A 26,355-nucleotide genomic window follows, 5' to 3' on the forward strand; every position below is an offset into this window, starting at 1 on the left:
GGCACTGGGTCATCAAGCGACATAGCAATACATTGTTGCCACGTGCTGTTGAGCTTGCCAATGGAAACCTTGGTTGCTGATTAGCAGTTGCCCTGTGTTATCAAGTTCTTAACCAGGGGACGAAGCGCAGACAGCATTGACAATGACATCTAAAGTCTGTGCAGCTTGCAAAAAGACCAAGCATGCTTTAGATAGTAGTGGTTACGGGGCCATGTGACACTTATAGAGCATAGTCTTAACAGGACTTTTGACCACGTCTCTACTAAACCCGCTCATACAGGGGCTCATGCAACAAGGATGTTAGGCACAAATACACTCTAAAGCACCCTTCATTGATTCTATCCATCATTTTGGCTTAGCTTATCAACTGTGTGTGGCATGGTAGCCCTCTGCTGAGCCGCCACTGCTTAATTTAATTTGTGAGCAAGTCTACTTCATGCATTGTGTAAGACAAGATGTTTGCCCTTTCATAGCTCAAATTTTTGTTAAATCTGGTGGGTTTAAATATAATAGCTCAGAATCTGTTGTGACATATTTTTGGGTACAGAAAAAAAAAAACTTGTGATGGGTTTATGGTGATATCCTCTTCCTTAAGGATGTTAACTGGTTCAGCACCATGAGATCTGGCCAGTTCCTCTTGCACAGCGATGAAAATGCTGGCTTTGGCGCTTGCACAGTGGAAGCAGAGCGGAAGCTGCAGTCTCAGGCGGTGCAGCGCAGCCTTCCTCGGCCCCTGGACGTAAATGCGTCGGTGCTCCGGCCTGCCCACACGGAGCCTCCGCTCACGGACCTGCAGAAGGCGGAGGAGCTCATTAAGCAGGAGATGCTGGTGATGCAGCACTACGATGCCTTGCACAATCCAACTGAGGCCCAGCAGTCTGGCCGCAAAGGAAGCGCTAATGTCGCAGATGAGGCCGCACATCTGGCCTACCTTGAACGCCATCCCTACAACAAGTACAACCAAGAGGAGCTTGCTGCGGTGAGCAGTGACTGCCAGCTATCGTCTGTGCCTGTCCACTGGCGGTGCTTTCCTCTTAAAATGATTGTACTTGGGCACAGACTTGGAACAGTTCTCATTTTTAATTTTTTATTATTGCTTCACAAGAAAGTATGTGGTGGGAATGATGATAATTATAGAATAAGAATATAGAATTACATTTATAAATTATAGCCCCTGATATTATGCTGCATCAGTATTGTGAAATTGATTGATTGCTTGCTTTACGAGAATCTCAATTATACAAATTATTTGGCACTGCACAAAAATTCATATTACCCGAAATTCGTATCACCCAAGAATGTAACAAAATCTGGAAATTAAGAAGGGACACAGCAATAGAATGGGCAATTTGCTCAACATCTTTTATTTCGTAATTTTTTTTTTCACAATCTTTAGACCTTCCATTATCTTATGGTAAAATATTTTATCATCATTGATCATTTATTGTCCCTTAAGGACCCCTTTCAGGGTATTACATAAGGAAGAAATACGCAGCAAAATTTGAGAAAATTGAACTTTTTAGTGCGTTTTTGAAATTTGGTTGGAAATTGGGCTTCAAGGGGTGCTATCACACCATTGATCGTGCAAGCGCAGCTTTCTCCGGACCCAGCTCCACCATCTTGGTATCGGTGTAAATGCGAGAGATCAGAGATTCAGATAGCCGCAGGACTTTACTTCTCCGTCCAGAAATGAAAGTAACAAAAGTGAGCGCAACAAGGGAAAACTAGTGCTGTGATTCATTACTGCAGTCATGGGGCTCAGCACTCCTATTGGCTTTTGTCAATTTAAATCACTGGTGCGCTCGTTTCCTCCATGTACTCAGCATACTTCATGTGTTTCGAGGCCAACATTTGAAGATCTGCCTGGTTATATAGAGTTTCTTTCATTGCTGTGTCCTAACTGCTGCATGATGATGATGAGGACATGATTTGCACAAGATAAGCAAATGTATTTACTTTTCTTTGTGGCAGGGAAGCTACTTCGTATCGTGTGATCTGATGGGTGATAAGGTAGAAAAGTTTCAAATTGTCATCAGGCGTCGAAGGTGACAGAAGGCATAGTGTACAGAGAGAGATAAGACTCCCCATGGAAGTGAATGCCACTGATCTTGCTGACGCGGCAAGACTGGGTCACCTGTAATTGCCGGCTTCTGATAAAGTTACAAGGTGTTTGATAACGGCCGACAAGATAAATGATACTGCACAAAGCAAAGCAGAGCCCTGGCAACAGGAATCTGACCAGCGCATCATCCTGCTGGCCTGACAACAGCCAGTGTGTGCCACTACCAGCACGCTGGGGCCTCCTTGTCGGTTACGCCGAGGATCGCATGGTGTCTCAGTTGTTCATTTCATCCGCTGCAGCGCGAAAAGTGGTTCGCAACATTCGGAATTTGGCAGATTGTAAGCTAATGTACCTGAATCAGGACTGTTGAAAATTCGTATCACCGATATTCTACTTATTTGCTTGGTCTCAGCACATTGTAACAGGAGGTGGAGGGAAAAGCCATTAAAATGACGGCTTGAAGAGTCCTTCACCCCCTTTGTGAACAATGACAGCAGCTTCAGGACAGCACAATATCACAGGACTGTTTATTATTTAAGTTCCACATTGTTCTAAATAATGATCAAGCTATAGAAAGAAAACTGAAAAACACTGCTTGTACAACAAAGAAAGACACTGTAATCTCCTATACTTGAGGGGCACACAGCTCTTAAGAGACGAAAAAGATCACTAAAATAAATAAATTTTTCAATTCGGGTATTTTGTAATCTACATTTCATGATGTACCTGCCAGGTGAAAATTAGCACAAAACGATGTGTAATTGAAAAAAAAATACTCTATACAGTTAAACCTGGATGTAACGAAATTGAAGAAAGTCTGCAATGTATTTTGTTATATACAGGTTTTCATTACATGCAATTTCACATGAAAACCGGGAAGTATCATGCAAAAACAAAACCAAAATGAGATGGATTTCAATTCAGGTGAGCTGACGTCTCAAACATTTATTGAGGAGAAAAAAACTGCGTGGTTTTAGCTGGTTTCTTCTGCATGATTGATGACATCAAGCAGCACTCCAAGGAAGCTAAATCATCCAATGTGGCTTCATCGTCCTGCGCGCCAACGGAACGATGCAAGACGTCCTACACAACCATCACCTCTCTCACGACAGGCATAGCAAACAGCGGATCTGCCTCTGGTGCACCTTCCTCGTCACCGTGATCATGCATGATTTCAACAAGCACCACATCTGACATTTCTTCAGTACACACACTGCCATCATCAGCATACAATAATACACCAAGTTTGACATCATCGGGCATTCCACCATTAACTCGTAGCGCATCCTACGCTTCGGTGACATCAGGCAGGTTTTTGGGCTCCTCTTGTTGCAGATTCCAGCTTGAAAGACCTTTATCTGGGCCTTGGCGTAACAATTTGAAACCTTCTGGGTTTCAAACATCTATGTTTATCTTTGTCTGCCGTTCAAAACGGATGTCCAGAAGGATCTTATCTATCACCCGCCGGTGGTAGCAGCATTTCAGGCTGTTGATAATTCCTTTGTCCAATGGCTGTATCAGGGATGTGCAATTGGGAGGAAAATATGTTAACTCAATGTTTGATAGCTGAAGGCCGTCGACGTAGTGCGTGGAGCAATTGTCGAGCACCAAGCAGATTTGGCGACCTCATCACTTGATGTCTTCGTTGAACTCTTTCAACCAGTCAGAAAAGATCGCCCATGACATCCACGCTTTAGAATTGGCCACATATTTAACTGGCATTCACTTCATTCCCTTGAAGCATCTGGGCTGGGCACTTTTCCCAATAACTAATGGGATTCGTTTGTCGTTGCCATCGCTGTTGGCACAAAGCAAAACCATCACACGGAGTTTGCTTTGCTTGCAACCGTGGCAGTATTCTCCTTTAAGCGTCAGCTTAAAGCGTCAGGTCTAGACAGTCGGGACTCACATTTTGGGCCGCAGTGGTGATACGGCTATGTTCTTGTAGTCTTAATCGCCGAATGACTCGCGAAAGCAGTTGCACTCGGCGGCAGATAGTTGGGTGACTTGACGGTTTATGTCTATAGATAAACTTCGTCATAGAAATTTCGCAACCGGGAAGTTGCACTGTCACGTTAAACCAAAGGAAAGGTTATGCTTTTAGCGCTCATCCGAAAGCCCTGATGGAAGTGTTAGAGGCAGATTGAAAGGCGGCTGACTAAATTGTCCACATACCCGATTCAAGATGTCCTGCTTCAATACGCCAGCCACATACTTGGAACTTAGCGGGAACACAGTACGGCATATTTTCCTACGGCCACCTGTGAACTGTAAAATTCGTTGGAGGCACATATATGTTTATTAACTGCGGGAAGGCGAAAGCCGTTTGCGACTCATTCCACTGAGTTGAATTTGCCGCGCTTGAATTCATTTCGTGACAGATGAGAAGAGCAGCTGGGAAATGTTTGTTATAAACTGAAGTGATCGTTCGGATAAAGTTGTCGTAAGCTAAGTCAGCACAAGAGAAAGAAAATAAGTCATCCCATTGCGCTTGCGCAATTTCATCACGAAATCGCAAAAGAGAGTTTAAATTTACAGTTCTATAATATATACCAGAAGCAGCCTGTCTAGGTGTGCAGCGGGATTGGTGTGCAATAATGTAGATAGGTAGGTGATCACTGATAGCGGTACAAATAGTGCCAGAAAGTACGGAATCAAAGGGAAAGTTTGTTATGAACAGGTCTATTAATGTTGCACTCGAGTCAGTAATACGAGTAGGAGTCACAATGACAGTCGTTAAAAAGTGGGAATCAAGAAGTCGAAAGATACTTTTGCTTGTTTGTGCTTGCTAACATGTCAATATTCAAGTCATCTACCAACACGAGTTTATATCCATTGTCATTAACGAAGGAAAATATGTTATCTAAAAACAGTATAAAATTGTTTATGCTGCCATCAGGTGATCTGTATACTGCAACAAACACACGGTTTTCTACTTTAAGACATACAATTTCAATATCATCCGTGCATTGAGACCACTCGTTAAGCCATTCGTATCTCATCTCATCTTTAACATACATACATACGCCACCTCCTGTCCTTATTTTCCTATTTAGATGAACTGGATTATAACCTTCGATATTAATAACGTCCGAGTCATCACAGTACCAAGTTTCTGTTACGTAACTATGGAGAAATCAAATTTAAACTCATCAAGAAGAATAAACAGGTTGTCCTCTTTGCAGCGAGCAGACTGCATATTAATGTGAAGCACAGCTAGGGGTGATGTGCGCTGGTCTACAATGCGTGAATTTAGTTCCGATGGACTTGAACCCATTCTATTAGAATCCATTAGTAGACAGTGGTGATAACATATGTATACAGAAATTAATTATAGCAAGTATAACATAACAGCAGTCTTTGAGAAGGGTAAATGTACTCAGTAAGAGTTGTTGCTGAATCGTTACGAATCCATACTTTCGTGGTACAATGTTAGAAAAACTAGCATAGACAACAGAGAAGTGATATAAGGCACTAATACAGCACACAGCAATATCGAAAGTTTTATACAAATGTTCAGTTGCATAAAGTAGATGAAGAGTAGGGGCATTGGTTACACAAAAAGCTCTGTAATATGAAGAAGTAGGTTTAGACAAATATAACACGCTACAGAAGGACAGGATTATGTTATCCTGTTGAACAAGGTGATAAAAAAAATAAAGAAAAATGACATGCAGGATCACAACTAAGAAAACCATTTTTGCACCGTGACGACCTGTTAAACAACTTGTGCCAAGTCCTCCTCATACTTTATGCGCAAGACTGGTGTCTTTTCCAATTTCGCATGAGAACTTTGCCTTGAGACACCCAGATAAACTTCCATTTTTTCTCTTTCCTTGCTTGTCTCGCTTTTGCTAGCAAAATTTTGTTTTCGCGACAGAGATGCTCATTTACATAGATACAAACATCTGTGTCATACCCTAGATCCCTTGCATTTAGTTTTCTGTTCTTAGCTGCCGAAAGCATTCTGTCCCGGGTGGCTCTCAAACGAAACTTTACGACCACATGCGGCCTACTCTTATCTTTGGATGGCACACGATGCACAACGTCTATGTTATTCTCGGTGATGCCGGCCCTCAGATACCCCGCAAGTTTTCCAACTTCTTTCAGAAGGTCCTCACCTGGTACAACCGGAAGCCCTTGAATTTCAACATTCATATTTCTGGAGTATTGTTTTAACTCAGTTATCTCGTTCCTAACCTGTCTCAATTCTTTTTTCAGGAGTTCACTTTCAATGCGGCACTGCTCATTGTCAGCCCTAACAGCAGAAAGCTCACCGCGGAAAGCCTCAACATCAAGTTTAAATTTTTCAAAACCATCACTCAGGAATTGTACGGATCGTTTAAGACCAGTGATGTCCGACCGAATTTCCCCGTTAGAGGTACTGATCCGAGCAACGTCACTTTTAATGTCTTACGCGAAAGAATCTAGCTTAGTTACCAACTCAGTCAATACCTTAACGACCTCTTTTATGCTTCCCGGCTGCTTCTCCGCCATAGCTTTAGCAAGGTCGTTCAGGTCACCAGAATTCATTTCCCTGCTCGATTCAAGGTTGGCAATAGAAGACAACAACAACACAGCAGAAAATAGAAGGCATTCACAAAAACAGAACCCAGCGCAAGTGATCAGGTACGGCTCTACATTAGCTTAAAGTACTACACTATTCATGGTAACACTCGTGGCAGCAACAGCGACGGGAGAGCAATGTACGCAAAAGCGCGATAGAAAGAATAGACCAACCTGCAATGTTGTAGAAGAGCGAATTTGTTTGCGCCCGCACACCGTCGCTGTCACTGCCACAGTGAAAGAATGCGTTCCCGGGAAACACCACCCCCAAGATGAGAGCGATAATCCAAGGTTGCGGCAGCCTCAAACAGATGGCAGTTCTGTCATGGAATCCGTAGAGTTACTGTATATGCTACCACAGGTAGCAGAGTTGCGCGTCTGTTTTATCACGCCGCTAGCTCCTCTATTGGCAGAGCGTCATCACGTGGTAGTCAAGCAACCGTGCATTCTGGAGAAGCAGATGCTCGGGCCAATTTTTGTATTTCCCGACGCCGCCACTGCAGCGAACTGGATTGACACAAGTTATCGCCAGTCAACTTCAAAGCGAATCCAGCCGACCTTGGCGTTCGCTGTTCGCGTGCGGGCTAGCTGCGGAGAGCTAGCTATATAGCTATGTCAATGTAGCTATGTCAATCCTGTGAGAGAAAAACTTTCACTACACTCCCACAGAAGGTTACTTTTGGTATCCCTGCAGTGAAAAGGCACATAATGAGGTGGTACTTGCAGGTGTGGCTGATATCCAGTGTGGCTGATATCCAGTGCCTGCTAGTAGGTGGGTACGCTTCTACAGCAAGTCTAATGGGGTACCAGTGTCGAAATACTAATGGTTGGTCATTGATTCACCAGTAATGTTTTAGACTGCCTACACGTTGAGAGCTTTGGCACATAAGCAGGTATCCCTAATGTAAAACCGAGTACCCATTATTTAGTGTTCAGTGCAGCGCCGGATTATGGGCCCAGTGCCGCGCGCTGGATGCTGGGCAGGCGCGGCGTACTCAGAGGCACTGGGTACTGGTGCGAAAAATAACTATAGCGAGTTAAATACGCGGTGCCTGGACACCGTATATATTTTGTTGGAATACAAAAAGCAACAGAGAGCGATTTGGTGCAATAAAAAAAAAAGAAAAAAAAAGCTCCGACCAGGATTCAATCGTCGGACCTACAGATCCGAAGCCCGGTAATTTACCACTGCGCCAGGCCAGAAAGAGAACATCAGTGGCTAATATGCCATGTCAAGGATCGAGAAGCAGTTTTAGTTTCACAGAGATGTCTTGCTCAGTCATGGTAGATGCGCTATCGCCCTTCATATAAAACTCACGCCTGTACCACAAAGAAAATTTTGCTGTCCGTATTCAGTAGCATGCTCGAAAGTGCCACAACATCGATTTTCACTTGCGACTGGCATTTTAACTTTGAAAAAAGTCCTAAATGAACCGCCGACCCGGGACGCTGTATGGGCTGTTACTACTGATTTGGATAGCTGTTTCTTGTTCTTCACGTGAAGAATACGCAACGTTTTCTTAGTTCAGTGATGCCTTTCAGTCGACACATCTGTCTAGTCATATATCTTCGTCAGAGAAGCGCAGGCTAGTGCCGGGAGCCTTCCGCGACAGCACATATATACCTGTGTTCATGACGCGTCACATCGGCGCTCATCGCTACTTGTGCTGGCACTGTAAACATGAAAAAATTGTTTATTTAAGAACACCGATGCGAAAGCTGAAATATAGAGTGATTTATCCGTGTTAGACTTCTTGATTCCTGAGCCTAGGTGCGCCGAGAGCATGCAGGCGGACTCGGCGGATACGCTAGGCCTAAGCTTCGGTGGGGACCGATCTCGGTGCCTTTTTCTTGATGATCTTATGCAGTCAGCTGTTTCGATGCGCTTTGTTTGCGATTAGGCGGACAAGCAGTCCAAAACCGATGCAAAACCACCAACTGTCGATCGACGATACGGTAGGCATGCCGCCTGCAAAAACGGAGTGCCGCTTCGCCGCATAGATTTGGTTGCTTCCCAGGCAAGATGGCGGACCTACGCGCAACTCTGCTACCTGTGGTAGCATATACAGTAACTCTAGGAATCCGGCCCTGGTGCGAGTAGGAAATATGGATTGCGATGAATCGGTCCCGTTATTTCAGTAGCCGGGTAGACGACTGCACAGGGCTCCTTACAGTCAGATTGGGCAGGCAGAGGCAACTGCAATGTTGTAGAAGAGCGGATTAGTTCGCACCTGCACACGGTCGCCGTCGCTGCCACAGTGAAAGAATGCGTTCCCAGGAAACACAACCCCCAAGATGAGAGCGATAATCCAAGGTTGCGGCAGCCTCAAACAGATGGCAGTTCTGTCATGGAATCTGGCCCTGGTGCAAGTAGGAAATATGGATTGCGATGAATCGGTCCCGTTATTTCAGTAGCCGGGTAGGCGACTGCACAGGGCTCCTTACAGTCAGATTGGGCAGGCAGAGGCAACTGCAATGTTGTAGAAGAGCGGATTAGTTCGCACCTGCACACGGTCGCCGTCGCTGCCACAGTGAAAGAATGCGTTCCCAGGAAACACAACCCCCAAGATGAGAGCGATAATCCAAGGTTGCGGCAGCCTCAAACAGATGGCAGTTCTGTCATGGAATCTGGCCCTGGTGCAAGTAGGAAATATGGATTGCGATGAATCGGTCCCGTTATTTCAGTAGCCGGGTAGGCGACTGCACAGGGCTCCTTACAGTCAGATTGGGCAGGCAGAGGCAACTGCAATGTTGTAGAAGAGCGGATTAGTTCGCACCTGCACACGGTCGCCGTCGCTGCCACAGTGAAAGAATGCGTTCCCAGGAAACACAACCCCCAAGATGAGAGCGATAATCCAACGTTGCGGCAGCCTCAAACAGATGGCAGTTCTGTCATGGAATCTGGCCCTGGTGCAAGTAGGAAATATGGATTGCGATGAATCGGTCCCGTTATTTCAGTAGCCGGGTAGACGACTGCACAGGGCTCCTTACGGTCAGATTGCGCAGGCACAGGCAACTGCAATGTTGTAGAAAAGCGGATTAGTTTGCGCCCGCACACCGTCGCCATCGCTGCCACAGTGAATTGACCTTAATTAAAGAGATTTTCACCTGCAGTCTCGGGAATTCCAGACGTTTCTATTTTCAGACGTCTGCTGTGCCACTTGAGGTCATCAATCGGAAGCTGGGCATGACTTTAGCTTGATCTCCTTTCTCAAGTTTGTCATTCTTGCATTTAATGTTTTTTATTTCTCTATCTTGCCTGCTCAAGCATTCCTGAATTTTATCAAAGTGATCCAACACCAACTGAATTGACCTGTCTATTCTGTCGATCTTTTCATTCTGAGAAAGAAGTTAATTTCTTGTGGATATACAACTATCATAATCTTAAGCTCAGTATCTCCTCTTTGATTAGCAAATTGTGTGGTACAGTACTCTTGGGTACGCCCTGCCTGCAGGCCTCATAATTGCATGTTACCCGACATATCCTTTTTGGTATACCCCTGTTCACTCATGCCTGAGCATAATGAAGCATGAAAACAGAATTCGAACTTGGTGCACAAAATAGCATTTGTGGCATCTTTTTGTGCAACTGCAACACTTAGTCATCTTTGTGCCCCTAACTTATTCGTCACCAAAACCAATCGCTTGGCAGCACCACAGCACATGAAAGGTCTTGCACACAAAAAAGAGAGAAAGAGAAGGTTAACCAACCTATAAAACACAGCAGAGGTTATGCGATGTTCTTTCCTCGCTGTATGCTGCTGAAACATGCCCCTGTGCAAAGCATTCATTAACGCAAAGTTAAAGCATGTTGCGGGGACAGACATTGAGAAGAAGAAAAATATTTGCATAAAAGGTGAGAGCTGTGATCACAAGTTCCACATAACATGCTAGAAGCCGTTGTGATGACTCTTGGCCTTATGTCTCGAGGATATATCCTGGCCAGAGTGCTAGCCAGCGCTTGAATAACCGCGGCAGTGTGTGGTAAGCGTTTAACTGAGTTGTGTGCTTCTAGGCTCACGAGGTCCTTCAGGCTGAGATGGACGTGGTGAAGAAGGGCATGGGCCACGGGGATCTCAGCTTAGAGGCCTACTGCCAGGTGTGGGACGAGTGCCTCGCTCAAGTGTTATTCCTGCCTGCCCAAAACCGATACACACGTGCCAACCTTGCCTCCAAAAAGGACCGCATTGAGTCACTGGACAAACGCTTAGAGGTAAGCCCTCTTCTCACCACAATGTGGTCATGCTATTCTCTGGCATAGCAAGTAAAGGAGAGTGTTTGTAGTGCCCACAGTACGTGATAGCTGCTTTTTATAAATTTTTGTTGTGCAATTTGTGGCATGCTACAATACTAGTTCTATTACAAGGTTATAAACTGCCAAAGGATACTTCCTAACGCAGAGTGCAACTGATTCCTGGGCAAGGAACGTTCTTGGGAGCACGGGAAAACTCGCAGAGCTCAGTTCTTTTTTTTTTTTTTTTTTTTTGCATATGCACTTTTTGAAGTACAGCATAGACCGCTTATAATGTAAGACACCAGAGTCGCAAATTGCTGCTCTATAAGTGGTACTGCAATACAACTAATACAATTTGAAAAGGCTGCACATGTGCAAAACATGTAGACCAGTTAGTCACACGTATGTCTAGAATGGAAGCCTGTGATCAGGATGTGTGCATCTGTTCAAATTAACAAATGTTGAAAAGTCATCATCCAAGGACTTGCGATCTTCGCATGAAGAAGACAAAGTAACACACAAACGAGAGAGAGAGAGAGAGAGAGAGAGTAACAGAAACATGCCACATAGAGGAAAGTAAATTGCCCACTCATCTTTCAGGCCTACTCAATCATTCACCATTTCCTGCTGCACTGCCACGAACCTTACAGGCCCAATATAGAATGGCAACCGAACTATTGCGTGCCGTACGGTGCCTCGTTCAATTCTTGGACTGATTGGCGGATGTGATTTCACGCATCCGATGCAATGGTGTTACACATACCAGTTGTGCCCTCAGTTTCATTGTTGACATGTTTCCTCTCCTTTCCAAGTGCCGTACACAGTCACTGCAAAGCATTTCGTTGACTTGGCACCCAACCGCAACTTTGGTCGCTGTCTACCAACGAGGCAGCACTGTTGGACCTAGTCATGTCAAGGCCCGCCCTTGACATGTTCGTACCTGTAGACAATTGAATGTAGATCACACAAAAGGGCTGAACAGAGGGCAGCGTGCTTGAAGAGGAGTTTGGGCTTGCGCGCGATCGGCCATGGATCAGCCAGTTGCGAACCAAGTTTGTATGTGTATTTACTGCTAGGAACAGGAAAAGCTCACGTGCGGACATAAATCTTAAAGGCTCCAAACTAAATTTGCGCAACACAGCTTAAACTGACAGCGTCACAAAGTCAAGGTTGTGCGCACTAGGTATGTGCCATGGGGAATGCGCCGCTCCAAAGTGACGACAGATCCCTTAAAGTTCTCCAATGCTGGGTGCAATCAAACTCGCATCACACAGGTTCCTCAAGGACAGCAACCCGACGCTTTATCAGGATGCACCACAAACGTACCGGGTATGTGCACCTTTTCAATAAACGGCTGTCATGCCAAGGCTTTTGTGAGCTGCGCCATGAATGCACTAGGTATGTGCTGCTCTTCAATGAACCTCTCGCCAATTTGGGTCACAAGTATGTGCCACTGTGGCAAGTGAGGAAACCATTCTCAGCGTTAGCAGGCATCGGTGCACCGCGCTTCTCATTTCGAAGCCCACGCGCAAGCTTCTTGGCAGAGCCACTAGATGGCGCAGCATGTCCAGAAAGGATCAAATCAAATCATATTTTATTCTCCAGCAAGTATCTAGATGGTCACCTGGGCTAAAAGCTGTACGAACAACTTGACGAAGGCCCAGGAAACCATTACATGGCAGCAGCAGACAGAACGAAATAACAATAGCAATACAGAAGTAGTCATCAAATTAAATCAAGTACAGCAATAACACACAAGCTTTCTTAAACAACATGAAGAAATATGGATTACGTGTGCACAAAGTATGTTCGCAGTTGTTTTCGACTAAAACCAGCAGTATCTTTATGTTTATTGAGAAAAAATGGCAGATTGTGAGCCAAGGATTGCAGCTTGTAATCGGTTCTAAACTGTGGTAAGGGCCAAGTGTCAGTAAAACGATTGTTAACTATTGGTGTACGATATTCAAAGGAAGCAAGTTGCGTCAGGAAATTACTCATACCTGTGGAAGAAAAGTATGTTATTTGTAACAAACGAAATTCATATATATTATCTACACAGATCAAATTGAATGATGCTATTGTGGGATTAACACTCGACGTTGGTTCAATGTTAACGATAAGGCGAATAATTTTCCTCTGCAATACAAGAAGCTTGTTCATATTTCTTGTAGTTGTGGCCCATACCAGTGTACAATAGTTAATGTGAGAAAGAAATAGGGCGTAATATATTTGTAGTTTAGCGCTTGTGGGAAGAAATGTGCGGCAGCGTGAGATTACACCTGTAACTGCAAACAGTTTTCTGGAGATGTAAACAGCATGAGCATCCCATTTTAGATGGGCAGAAAAATACACACCGAAAACCTTGTTCTCGGTGACTATTTCTATATGCTGGTCTTGAAAAATGAATGAATTCACCGGAGGAACTGCTTTATTCTGAGCACAAAAAATAACTGCTTTGGATTTAGTTGGGTTTACTTTGATTTTATTTACTCTAGTCCATGCCGATAGTTTAGTAAGGCTATCGTGGCATTTTGGCTATCATTGCATTTTGACTCCCAGAAATAAGTAAGGTGCTATCATCAGCATAGATTACGAATTTTACTGTGGTGTCGATATTTACGATATCATTGATAAATGTATTAAATAAAAGGGGCCCCAATATACTTTCTTGTGGCATGCCACATGCATTTGGTAAGAATGATGATCTTTGGTCGTTAATATACACGCACTGGTACCTATTTTCTAAGTAGGATTTAACTAAAGCCAGAGCTGTACCACGAATTCCATATGATGAAAGCTTACTAATGAGAATACTGTGATCAATGGAGTCAACTGCTTTACTAAAATCGAGGCAAATTCCGGCTGTCAGTAAATTATTATTAATATTTTCCAAAATTATTACCTTCAGGGAAATACTTTTGCCACTTCCTAAAACCATACTGTGAGTTTGTCAAAATACTGTGCTTGTCATAAAAGTTTGTAATGCGAGAAAGAATAATTTTTTCCAATCCCTTCAAAAAAACTGGGAGGACGGAAACGGGACGGTAATTGGACGCAAGGTTGTGATCACCACCTTTGCGCAATGCAGATACCCCGTTTCATGGAAGTTGGAAATATACCTGTCTCTAGCACAAGATTAAAGATATGAGCAAGGGCAGACGTTAACAATTCTAATACATACTTAACAGGTTTAATTTGAATATCGTTTGTATCCAATGATCTACTGTTTTTTAGGCTCATGAATGTGCTGTATATTTCATTTTCATCTGTAGGAGCAAAAAATACGCTTTCAGCACAGCTATAAGCTAGGGTAACTGTATCCAAAGGAGTACTAAACGGTCTTGCAGCATTTACAAAATAATGATTGACGTATTCAGCTATGTCGCGATCTCCAAGTTCACGGCCATTAATAGTTATCTTTCTCGGAATTGAATGCGAGTCATCCCGTCCAAGGACATTGTTTATAACTTTCCATGCAGCACAAGGTCGTTGCCTATTTATATTTGCAAACAGTTTCTGGTAATATGCAGTCTTCGCACGTTTAATCAGGAAAGAGGAGCCTGGTTGTCGCGTGACGCATTGTCAGCGTTCGCACACCGGCACGCCATGCATTTTGGATGCCACACATAGGCTTCGTGGCGGTGGCACTAGATGGTGCGGAGTGTTCTTAGGGAAGCGCAAAAGAGAAGTCCTGCGGCAGAAGGTGCCTCACACATAACTAGTTTCGACGGTGGCAATGCATTGTGTTGTAATATTTGTCCATTGCTCACGCATTACCTTCAACAGTCATTGTGAGATGGGTTCTGCCACTTTATTTTTTTTTTAAAGATATTGCGTTTTTTCTAGGGGTGTGCGAATACCAAGCAGTAAATTTCGAACTGAATATCATATGAAGAAAGTAAAGAGGAATATTGAATGAAATAATGAATATGAGAAAGTTTTTCTCTAAATTTAATGCTTACAAATTTGGGGCAAGAAAATACGCTGCTGCACATGCTAGTCTCCTAGCATTGCATAACAAGGATGTAGCAAGCATCGGGAACTTGAGTAGACATCAATCAAGATATACTGTGTGGTCTACTCTTATTAAAGGGCATGCCAAATTAGTATGCCAGTACTGATTATAGCTCAGTTCTAATATATGAACGTCTGGAAAATATGTTTTCAATAGTTCTATTGAATAGAATGAAGTGCCTCTTTTTCCTCTGAAACTAATGGATTAGTGTAATTCTGTTATACTGAATACCAATGAGGTTCACAGTTTAATAATAGAGCTATGAATTGTGGCATTCTTTTACTTATTGCATAAAATGTTTTGCATTCCAGTTTTCCTCCAAAATACAGAAGGGCTATCGCAAGTTTACGGCAGCTGTGTTATTGTAATACCAATCTACACAACAGACGAAATGACCGTGCATCACGTGACTCAATCACCGCTCTGCACGTACCCAATGCCGACAGTAGCGAGCAGGTGTCACACATGCTATTTGACTGTGTTGTTCGGCGTGATTCGCCACCTGTCAAAGATTCAGAAATCTGGAGGGCCATGGCTAATTCGTACGAGACACCCCCTTCATTCGCTGTCCATGCAAATGTATGCAGCCGAGCAGTCAGCACACTAGTTACATGACACTTTTGCTTCCGCTGTTTAAATCCAAAACTAGTCTTGTGGTGGGTTGCCCGAAGCTACAAAAGGAGACCGATGTACGTCTACAAATGGCGTCCGGAATGAGAGGTCGTCAAACAATGTGACACAAAGATGGTGGCCGTTAACAACTTTGTTGCCATCCCATATACATGTACTTGCTTTCGTTTCCAAGGCGGTTCGGGCAGCTCTCTGAGTATCGCACGGCTGCTGCGAATAGATCTACATCGATTTGGCACCAAACTAAGTAAATGTATTCACCGACGTGCCCAGTGAAGCATAGCTATTAGGCGTAATGGCTTAGGTAATGTGACCGTGATGAAAATTCGCTGCTGGCCAATGTAGTAATGGGCCATGAACCATTGCGGAATGCTTGTCACTAATATGTTTGTACGAGTGGCTCATCAGTGGTTGACCCCAAGGTCATGCTTGCAGGTTAGAGTGAAGGCTGTTGAAGTGGCAAGAAGTTCGTTGTTGCGTATCCAACACAATCTGCGTGCCTATTGGCAACTAATCGGCCCGGTATTTGCACATGCTTTTGCACTTTATGAAATACACGATGGTTTTGTTGCTGTTCCCTTTGTGTGCGTCGCATTATTATATAGATCAGTCCAGTCAACTAGACAAACCTTATACCTACAGAGGTGAGCCAGGCCAACGCAGCAGCGTTTTGCGAATTTCGGTATTCGATCCCCATATCGGGCCGGCATCAGGGAATGCTCGCAGTGACAGAGCCCGCTACGGCGTCAGCCCACATTCATGTGTTGACCCGGATTTCAGCATGATGCAGCAAAGAGTTCTTCAGGGGCTCATATTTTAGAAAGAAGTAAAACTGGCAAAGCTGCCATGTTTCCACTGTGCAAAAGAATGGTTGCAAAAGCCAGCAGACGAGCATCTTGAAGGCCAGGTGCATGTAACAGACAAATCGCAACAGGGCATTGTGTGCTGTGTGATGTCGGTTTCTAAACACTGCTTTTCATCTGTTTGAAAGTGAACTCGAAGAAGCATTGGTCTCTAGGTGTTGTTTTGATTGGCAATGCCATAAAGTTATAGACTAAACAGATCTCAAAGAGTGCTGCTTCTTGGGTGAGTTGGTACTTGAAACCTGGGCTTGGGTGGGGCTCTTGGAAGACTAAGATAGAGTGAAGCACACCCATATGTTGCTTTGTGTGCCATACCTCAGCACGGCATAAACAAATCTCAATACACACATGAAATAGTGCACAGCTGTCACACCCAACACACTGTCCTGCCGCCCTTTAAGCATTTTTGCTATGTGCATGATAAGGCTTCATCAGAAATGCCACTTCACATCAAAAATTAGGCGCATCAGCTGGTTAGGCAGTAGAGGGGGGTAATGTAGGAGACTGGGTAATGAATGCAGGTTTGTTGAATTATTTGTGTAGCATTTGATGCCACCATTATCCCTCTGGGGTCGCTTTTTTTCTTCCTTTCCCCCTTCATCTAAGCTTTATCGGGCAAGTATCTTGTGGTAATAATTCAAGCTGTTAGAAATTATAATATTAATAAGATATAGTACATAGCAAAGCACCACAAACGTAGATGGTGCTCGTAAAGGTAAGCAAGGCAAACTTAAAGGGGGACCCTGCGCTTGAAAACATTTTTTTAAATTCTTGATCGATTTTGATGAAACTTGCGGAGTTTATGTATCTCAATGTACTAGTTGTAAATATACATCTAGTTTTCTTGCAGAGTAAATGAACTTCCAGAAATTAAAGACATTCAGCTTTATTGCATAATTTGCTTAGAGGTGAGCTATTTAGCAAACTATATATGGCATAATAACAACTGACATACGGAAATGACTTGGAACTAACAAAGCATGCAAATTAACAAGAATGGTGTTGTAACCCAATTTTATATAAAATGGGAACATTGCAAACTTCAGTGAGAGAAATCCATCTAACTGCAAAAAGCAATTTTTTTTTAAATTTCTAATAGATGCAACAACGTTATTTCGTAAATTTGCTCTCTACGAAGCTTTGCTTTTCTGGGGGAAAAAGAATTACAGTGATAGCACAAGTATAAGCAGAGATAATGCACCTCCAATATGGCATCATCATCAAAATTGTGGTTTTTGAGAAAACAAAAAACATTTCACAACTGATATATTGAAAGAAAGTTTGAAAAAACTGCGCCAAAAGCCATCAGTAGGCACCGGGTATCATTTGTGGCCGTTGCCCGTCGACAACATAGTATGCACTGCAAGTACGTTTACTTTAAAAAGACTGCACATGTTCGGGCCCCAAATTCTCACGGCGAGCTCCATCCCGATGCAACTTCACCGGAAATCTCGCAAACCACTGTCAGTTTTGTTGCGAGGCCATAATCTTGATAGCTTCGCAGAATCACAGCAAGTATCACACAAGAGAACGCCAAGAAGATTGTTCACTGCTGCAAGTTCGACAACAACGTACGGAGCTGCAGGCTCCGCACCCGAGGCTGTTGCACTATCAGCAGTCGGATCTTCAACAAAACGCCTAATATTTCGCTATGTGGTCGGCGTAGATGGCATCTTGTCAAACGTAGCTTGTTCATGCACTCTTATCTTATCCACTTCCTTTTCAGTTGCAACAGCTGTGTCAATCCTTACGAAAGTGTAATACCGGTGTCACACGGTCACTTTCGATCACGATTATGCCCGATCCGGATCAAAATTCTCAACCACGATTCGCTCCTTCGCACAGCTTGCACAAAGGAACCAATCACGACCAAGAATTTCGATCCGTATCGGGCTTAATTGCAATCAGAAGATGATCATGCAACACCTATATAACGCGTGTGGAGATGCGTCATCCGGCAGAGCAGTTGAGGCGTCGACGTTCGGCAGCGATACTTCAGCAGCGACCTGCCGGTAACCTGTGCTGACGGAATTGCTTTCAGAAGTTTCTTGCATCTTGCACCTTTCCGCTCGTAACGATTCATGAAACGAAACCTTGTCCGACCTCCTGCATATCTAGTGTTGCACTCAGAGACTAAGACAAATTGACGGCTGTTGTCGTTTGAGCGTTCGTGGTCCTTCGAGGTAAACACTAGTCGCTACCTTCGCCACGTGCTCAGACTGGCCAATACTAGCATGTGTGATGCATTTCTTTTGCTGTTGTTATTTTGGGACTGCAGAGCCAGCAATGTTACCAACTGATGAACAAAAAAAGTCAGAAACGTGAGCTTTTGAATGATGCCAAAATGGCGCTGGCAGAGCGTGTAGTTATCAAGTTATGTGCGGCGAAAATTGGGAGCGATTTGACCCCAATTTTAAGGGCAACGCTAGCGGATTTTTGGTCCCAAAGACGCGGGTTGCGTGTTTCTATTTATGCGGCGATGCTATACATAGCTGCCGCTAGAGTACGTTCATGGTTCATAATGGTTCGACGCGGATGGATAACGCACTAAAGATCGATAAGGGCTTATAATGATCGGAACATCATCAATGCTCCTTGAGCCCCCGTTGGCACCAGTTCATGTCGCCACTGCCCTATCATTAGTAATGGTCTAATCAAGTTGCATAATATTGGTAGTGTGGGAGATACGGGGTTCTCTCCTCCGTACTCTTGGGACAAAGGAACGACAACACAGTAGTGCAAACAATCACAAGGGCATTTATTGCACCTTTCATAGATCAATGGCTGCTAGCCGAGTGGCTATCCACAAAACATGCCGATGGGCGCGCGACAAATCTAGAAGTCCGACTCACCGTGAGCGAGCGAATATGTTCGCCCCATGCTGGATCCCAACGCCTGGTCGTTCGCGTGTTCGGTCACGCCAACGGAGGCGCGCTCGAAGGCCGCCACGCGAGGCGGTCTCGCAGAAGCATGGGTCGCCGCGCGCGCGTGGGACGTCCACCCGTGCGCCCGACCCGCCGGGAAAGAGGGTCGCTCCACCCGTGGCACGGCACGTCCGTGCTGCTTGCTGTCTCCCACCCAAGAGGCCAAGCGCCTTCCCTTTCGGCGCCCGAGTAACCCCGCCGCGACAGTCGCGCCATCTCTCGCACCGCGCTTGTACCACGCCGCGGGCGCCAGGCCACGCGAGCCGTGCGGGAAAACAGCATATCAGGGGATGCGCTATGCGGGAAAAACATCAGGGGACGCGCGAGAGTCGCGCATCCCCACATCCCCCCAACCTTAAATCACTTCTTATTCCGGCGAAACATGTCACACGGTCTAACATTAACCCGTGCTTCGCGAACAAGGTGGTACATGCAACAGTGGCCGCGCCGGGGAAATGTCCACACGCTGTCCGTAACATGCGAGCCGACTGTCCTTGAGGTACACCGCTGGCGTCCGCCGGTCACAGCAGCAGCTTTGCGACTCGACGGCACGATCCCAGGCCAGGACTCCGGAGACGACGACGCAGTAGTCGGTACGAGCAAGCGTCGCTCGCGCCGACGCGCCCTGCTGGCAAGAGCCGCCGTAGCTGTCGTGACCGCTGGCTCCTTTGTCCGCCGCCGAGGGTTGTGAGCTGGATGCAGGAGGCCGCCGAAGTCGCTGCGCCGAACTGGCCACAGCATCACCATCGCCCGGGGTGACTCGATCGTAGTCCGGGGCAGCCGCGCAGACGATGTGCAGGTGACAGCCAGCCAGGGGTGACTCCAATCACGCTGCGTACACTCAAAACACTCGGCAAACACTACAGTAGTGCAAGGGAGAGGAATTCTGCATGCGCATCGCCCACGTGGTACGATGTTCAACTCGGCTAGCAAAAGATCGGGCAGCTACTTAGATGCTAAGTTCACGTGAACGAAGCTCGCTTCCTTGAGCCGAACGAGTAATTTCAATTCGTGCGAGGCTAAATAGAATGAGGGAAGCAAATTGCAACGCCTCAACGCCACGGTCCACCAGGTTGTGTCCCTCCACGTGCGACAGGCAGCTTCGTAAAGCCTTAGGCCTAAATCGTCGCTACTCTGACAACAACCGGCATCCAAAAACAACACCCAAAATGGGCGCAAAACAGGCAGCCGCGAGGAGACGTTAGCTCTGTGAGGTGGTCCTACTCCGCTCGGTGCACACAGCATCCGAGTTGACGGCGCCCACCGTCCCAGACGGTGTCGGAGCGCCCGGTGCCAGACCGCAATACCAGTCAGCCCGTAGTGGCACCCGTGGCCCGCGGCCACCCGGCTCCCTGAGCCGCGACTTCATCCGAGTCAAAGAGATAGAAGAAGCTATTTACATAAGAAATTCGGACCACCCACGAGGCTTCCGTACTCACTCGCTTCAGGCTTGCCACTGCTCCGCGGGCGCTCAGCCTCGCTCTCCCAGGATGCAGACCACGTGGCTCTCGTACCGACGAATGTCATTAAAAAAACACTTGCGAAAAGGCTTAGCATGTTGACATGTTCAAACACACTACAGCCTCCGTCGCCTCGCTCAAGAAAGCACGCCGCCGATGCTAGCGATCAAAATTCACGCTAGGCCTACGCTTCGGTTCAAACAAGGGTCTTGAACGAAGCAAAACTGTTAAATCTATCGTCCGATGCCCCAAGATGTCCACGTTGGGCAGCCAGATGTGGGAGATACGGGGTTCTCTCCTCCGTACTCTTGGGACAAAGGAACGACAACACAGTAGTGCAAACAATCACAAGGGCATTTATTGCACCTTTCATAGATCAATGGCTGCTAGCCGAGTGGCTATCCACAAAACATGCCGATGGGCGCGCGACAAATCTAGAAGTCCGACTCACCGTGAGCGAGCGAATATGTTCGCCCCATGCTGGATCCCAACGCCTGGTCGTTCGCGTGTTCGGTCACGCCAACGGAGGCGCGCTCGAAGGCCGCCACGCGAGGCGGTCTCGCAGAAGCATGGGTCGCCGCGCGCGCGTGGGACGTCCACCCGTGCGCCCGACCCGCCGGGAAAGAGGGTCGCTCCACCCGCGGCACGGCACGTCCGTGCTGCTTGCTGTCTCCCACCCAAGAGGCCAAGCGCCTTCCCTTTCGGCGCCCGAGTAACCCCGCCGCGACAGTCGCGCCATCTCTCGCACCGCGCTTGTACCACGCCGCGGGCGCCAGGCCACGCGAGCCGTGCGGGAAAACAGCATATCAGGGGATGCGCTATGCGGGAAAAACATCAGGGGACGCGCGAGAGTCGCGCATCCCCACAGTAGTTACACCGGGGTATGTGGAGATAAGCAAGTGGCACAATGCTTACGCTGCTTATGCATATTAAGTCTAACTCCCACAGGAGCTTCTGTGCGATGTTTTTTTTTTCCCTGGACGCCACACGATAGTTTGTTTAATATGCGTCATGTGTGGCACGTGCACCTTACTATTGTTTCGGTTGGAAGAGAGAGAGTGATGGTAAAGAAGGAAAGTACGCTTGATTACAGTGGTGATATGGCTCGTGGTGCGAGAAACCCTCCAAGCCCCACGATTATCCCAGCTGTTGTAGATCGAAGCGCCTCGCACACCATGACCAACTTCTTATCACATCCCTTTATCCCCTTATCCAGACTGAAAATTTTCGTCCAGTGTTACTTCAGCTTCCGCACGCAACTTTTATTTCAAAATAACATAGGCGGCGTGTTTTCGCAAGCCTATTCTCACTTATCAACAGCTGGCTGAGCAGATTGTGCGCCCAGGCATAACATCTTCCTAGTCCCACCAAGTACCTAGAAGGATCTAGGGCGCTCGCCGTGGTGCTTCGGGGGAAAAAGTACCTAGAAACGTGGTACACGCAAGCGGTGCATGACGGCGCAGCGGTTGAGCACTGGGCTTGGGCGTAAGTAGAAACACGTACCCAGGTCACCCCTTAAAGTAAAGGATTGGTTATGGCAGGAGCCAGGACACACCAGCACATTTGAACCAAAATGGATTAATGGGACGCAAGATGAACTAAATACCAAGCTAGAAACATTGCATGTAGGCACTACAATGTCCAAAAACGCGCACTTCATGCGGCGCACACTCTGTATCCACTGCTCTAGCTTGTCACAGAGGCGTGGCCACGTTGAAAAATAAATAATTTTTATTCCCAGCTGTATGGTCTCAAACGTCCCCTTGGGACAAAGGAATGATAACACAGTAGTGCAAACAATCAAAAGGGCATTTATTGCACCTTTTACATAGCAATGTCAGCTAGCTTAATTATTATAAATAGAACATGCAGATGGACGCTGACAAATTCAGTAAATCTGACCCACTGCAACAGGATATTGTCACGTAGTAATGACGGTGAAGAAAGCAGCAAAACTAAGAATAACAAAACTAGCATCTTATTGGGCAAACTTGTGCCTTCAAAAACAGGCTGCACTCAAAGAACGGCGAAAATCTGATCAGCGGCTCAAGTACGTCAGCTTTTATACATCAGTCATCGAAGGTTGCAGAGTAATTGCTGGTGCCCACATGTCTTCCAGAAAATTCTACACTATTCGTGTTGTGCATGCATGAAATCAGATTACGTAAGGTGCGGTGACAACAGACAGCAGATAGAACCATCGATAACGTTCGAGAAACTTCCTATACATGCAGGTGCATCCTGTGCTGTGCGATAACATATGTTAGACGGTGAAGCGTGGTCACTCGATAAAGATAAACAATTGCACATGTCAATACCCCCCTCTTAAAAACATCGACCCGATGCCACAAACAAGTGAAAGTAATAAACAAAAATACTCATAGAAAAGAAACAATAAAATAAGGAAGTTTGTCAGTGTGCATAAAAGGGTTTAAGACGCAACTCATGGACCACTTCAGATTGTGCGCGCCGCCGCTGTGAATGCAAAATGCCGTCTGGCACGATCTCATAGTCCAGTGTGCCAATACGTCAGATGATCTTGTAGGGTCCGAAATAGCGTTGCAATAGTTTCTCACTGAGTCCTCGGCGGCATATCGAGGGTCCAAACCTAAACACAGTTACCGCGTTGGTACTCGACGTAGCGTCATCGGAGGTTGTAGTGTTGGCTGTCAGTACTCTACTGGTTCTTGATCCGTTGGCGGGCGAGCTATCAGGCTTCTTCGGCACGCTGGAGATAGGTGGCGAAGTCAAGATTCTCTTCGTCAGTAATGTGTGGCAGCATGGCGTGCAGAGTCGTCATCAGGTTCCTTCCGTAAACCAGCTTGAACGGCATGATCTGTGTTGTTTCTTGCACCACCGTGTTGTAAGCGAAGGTTACATATAGCAGGATGGCATCCAAGGTCTTGTGTTCGACGTCGATGTACATTGCTAGCATGTCGGCGAGGATCTTATTCAGGTGCTCCATACGACCATAAGTGTGTGGGTGGTAGGCAGTTGTCCTCCTGGCTTGTCTGGCTGTACTACAGAATGGCTTGGGTGAGCTCCGCTGTAAAGGCCCTTCCTCTGTCGGTGATGAGGACTTCTGGGGCACCATGTCAAAATTTTGACATTTTGACCATGTCAACGAAAAATTTCGCCACTTCGGCTGCACTACCTTTCGGCAGAGCTTTCGTTTCAGCAAAGCGGGTGAGGTAGCCCATAGCCACGGCGATTCACTTATTTCAGATTGTTGACGTCAGAAAAGGTCCCAACAAGTCCATCTCTGTATACTGAAATGGTCGACAAGGAGGCTCGATCAGCTGTAGTAATCCCGCTGGCCTTGTCGGCAGTGGCTTGCATCACTTACAGTCTCGGCATGTCTTGACATAACAGCCGACGTCGACGGTCAGGCGCGGCCAGTAATACTTTTCCTGTATCCTCGATAGCGTACAGGAGAATCCGAGGTGCCCAGCAGTCGGGTCGTCATGTAGGGCATGCAGTACTTCTGTAGACAGTGCTGAGGGAACAACAAGAAGGTAGTTGACATGGACTGGTGAGAAGTTCTTCTTTATGAGTAGGTTGTTTTGAAGCATGAATGAAGACAAACCACGCTTAAAAACCCTAGGGACAACGTCGGTGTTCTCTTTCAAATACTCAACGAGGCCTTTAAGCTCTGCGTCTGCTTGTTGCTGTTTAGTGAAGTCCTCCGCGCTTATTATTCCAGGGAAGGCGTCGTTGTCCTCGTCGTCCTTGTCGTCTTGCTGCGAGGGATCGGCGGGAGCGTGTGATAGGCAGTCGGCATCAGAGTGTTTTCGTCAGGACTTGTAGATTACCGTGACATCATGTTCTTGCAGTCTGAGGCTCCACTGCGCCAGCCTTCCTGAAGGGTCTTTTAAGTTAGCTAGCCAACACAACGCGTAATGGTTGCTGACGACTTTGAATGGCCTGCCATATAGGTAAGGGTGGAATTTTGCTTTGGCCCACATGATGGCGAGGCATTCCTTTTCAGTCGTAGAATAATTGCCTTCCGCTTTTGACAGCGACCGCCTAGCATACGATATCACCAGTTCAAGTCCGTCTTTCCTCTGGACTAGGATGGCACCAAGGCCTAGGCTAATGGCATCAGTGTGAATTTCGGTATCGGTGTCCTCGTCGAAGTGTGCAAGTACTGGTGGCGACTGCATGCATCGTTTGAGTTCTCTTGAAATGCATCGCCCTGCGGTGTTTCCCACTTGAACTCGACACCACATTTAATTGATGTGTCAGCGGCTCAGCGATGCTTGAAAAGTCCTTGACAAAGCACCTGTAGTAGGCACACATGCCAATAAATCTATGCACTGCCTTCTTGTCGATGGGCTGCTGGAACTTTGCGATGGCAGCTGTCTTCTGCGGGTCAGGGTGGACTCCAGATTTGCTGGTGACGTGGCCCAGGAACAGAAGCTCATTGTAAGCGAAGCAGCACTTATTCCGGCTTCAGGGTGAGCCCTGATGATTTAATGGCCTCTAGTACTGTCGCAAGCTGCCTAAGGTGATGGTCGAAATTTCTGGCAAAGATGACGATGTCATCCAAGTAAGCAAGACAGGTCTGCCTCTTCAATCCTTCTAACACCGTGTCTTTGGCCCGCTGGAATGTTGCCGGTGCCGAGCACAGTCCGAACGGCATGACCTTAAACTCGTAAAGGCTATCTGGCAGGATTGAGGCGGTCTTTTCGCAATCTCTCTCGTTGACTTCTATTTGCCAGTAGCCAGACTTGAGATCCATCGACAAGAAGTGTTTAGCATTGCAGAGCCGATCTAATGCGTTGTCTATCCGTGGTAGAGGGTATACGTCCTTCTTTGTGATCTTGTTCAGTCGACGATAATCGACACATAAACGTAAGGTTCCGTCCTTTTTATTCACCAAGACAACAGGAGATACCCACACGCTTTTCGACGGCTGGACGATGTCGTCACTTAGCATTTTGTTGACTTGTCTTATAGCTTCACATTCTCACGTCGAAACTTGCTAAGGGCTCTGGCAGAGTGGTCGAGCGCACTCTTCGGTTATTATGCAATGCTTTGTGACTGGCCTTTGTTGAATCCTCGATGACTTTGAAAAGCAGTGTTTGTATCGTCAAAGCAGACTTCTGAGCGGTCGCTGCTTAATCTGGGGAGACTTGGATTTATGCCGAAGTCTGGTTCGGGAACTATGGTCGTTGGGGTAGATGCGGCAGAATCCGATAAGACAAACGCATTGCTAGTTTCCACAATTTTTTCGGTGTACGCGATTGTCGTGCCCTTATTGATGTGCTTGAACTCCTGGCTGAAGTTTGTCAGCATCACTTTCGCCTTCCCTCTGTGCAGTCAAGCGATCCCTCTTGAAACACAAATTTCGTGGTTGAGGAGTAAACGTTGGTCGCCCTCGATGATGCCTTCTATGTCTGCAGGTGTTTCGGCGGCAACGGAAATAACAATGCTGAAGCGAGGCGGTATGCTGATTTGATCTTCAAGCATACTCAAGGCGTGGTGACTACGACAGCTATCCGGTGGTATCGCTTGATCTTCCGACAGCGTTATCGACTTCGACTTCAGGTCAACGACTACACTATGTTGGTTCAAGAAGTCCATGGCGAGAATGATGCC

The 26,355-nt window shown here is 46.2% G+C and overlaps 1 protein-coding gene across 1 annotated transcript in view; it reads left to right on the forward strand.

The window, feature by feature from the left end:
- Cdc5 (cell division cycle protein 21) overlaps window positions 1–26,355 on the forward strand; it is a 145,347-nt gene that overhangs the window by 91,681 nt on the left and 27,311 nt on the right. Inside the window, exons 10-11 of the mRNA XM_050170303.2 lie at window positions 678–979; window positions 10,644–10,841. Of these exons, the coding sequence (XP_050026260.1) occupies window positions 678–979; window positions 10,644–10,841 (500 nt within the window). The remainder of the gene's footprint in view (window positions 1–677; window positions 980–10,643; window positions 10,842–26,355) is intronic.

The sequence above is a fragment of the Dermacentor andersoni genome, chromosome 6, assembly GCF_023375885.2.
Source record: "Dermacentor andersoni chromosome 6, qqDerAnde1_hic_scaffold, whole genome shotgun sequence".
Lineage (NCBI taxonomy): Eukaryota > Metazoa > Arthropoda > Arachnida > Ixodida > Ixodidae > Dermacentor > Dermacentor andersoni.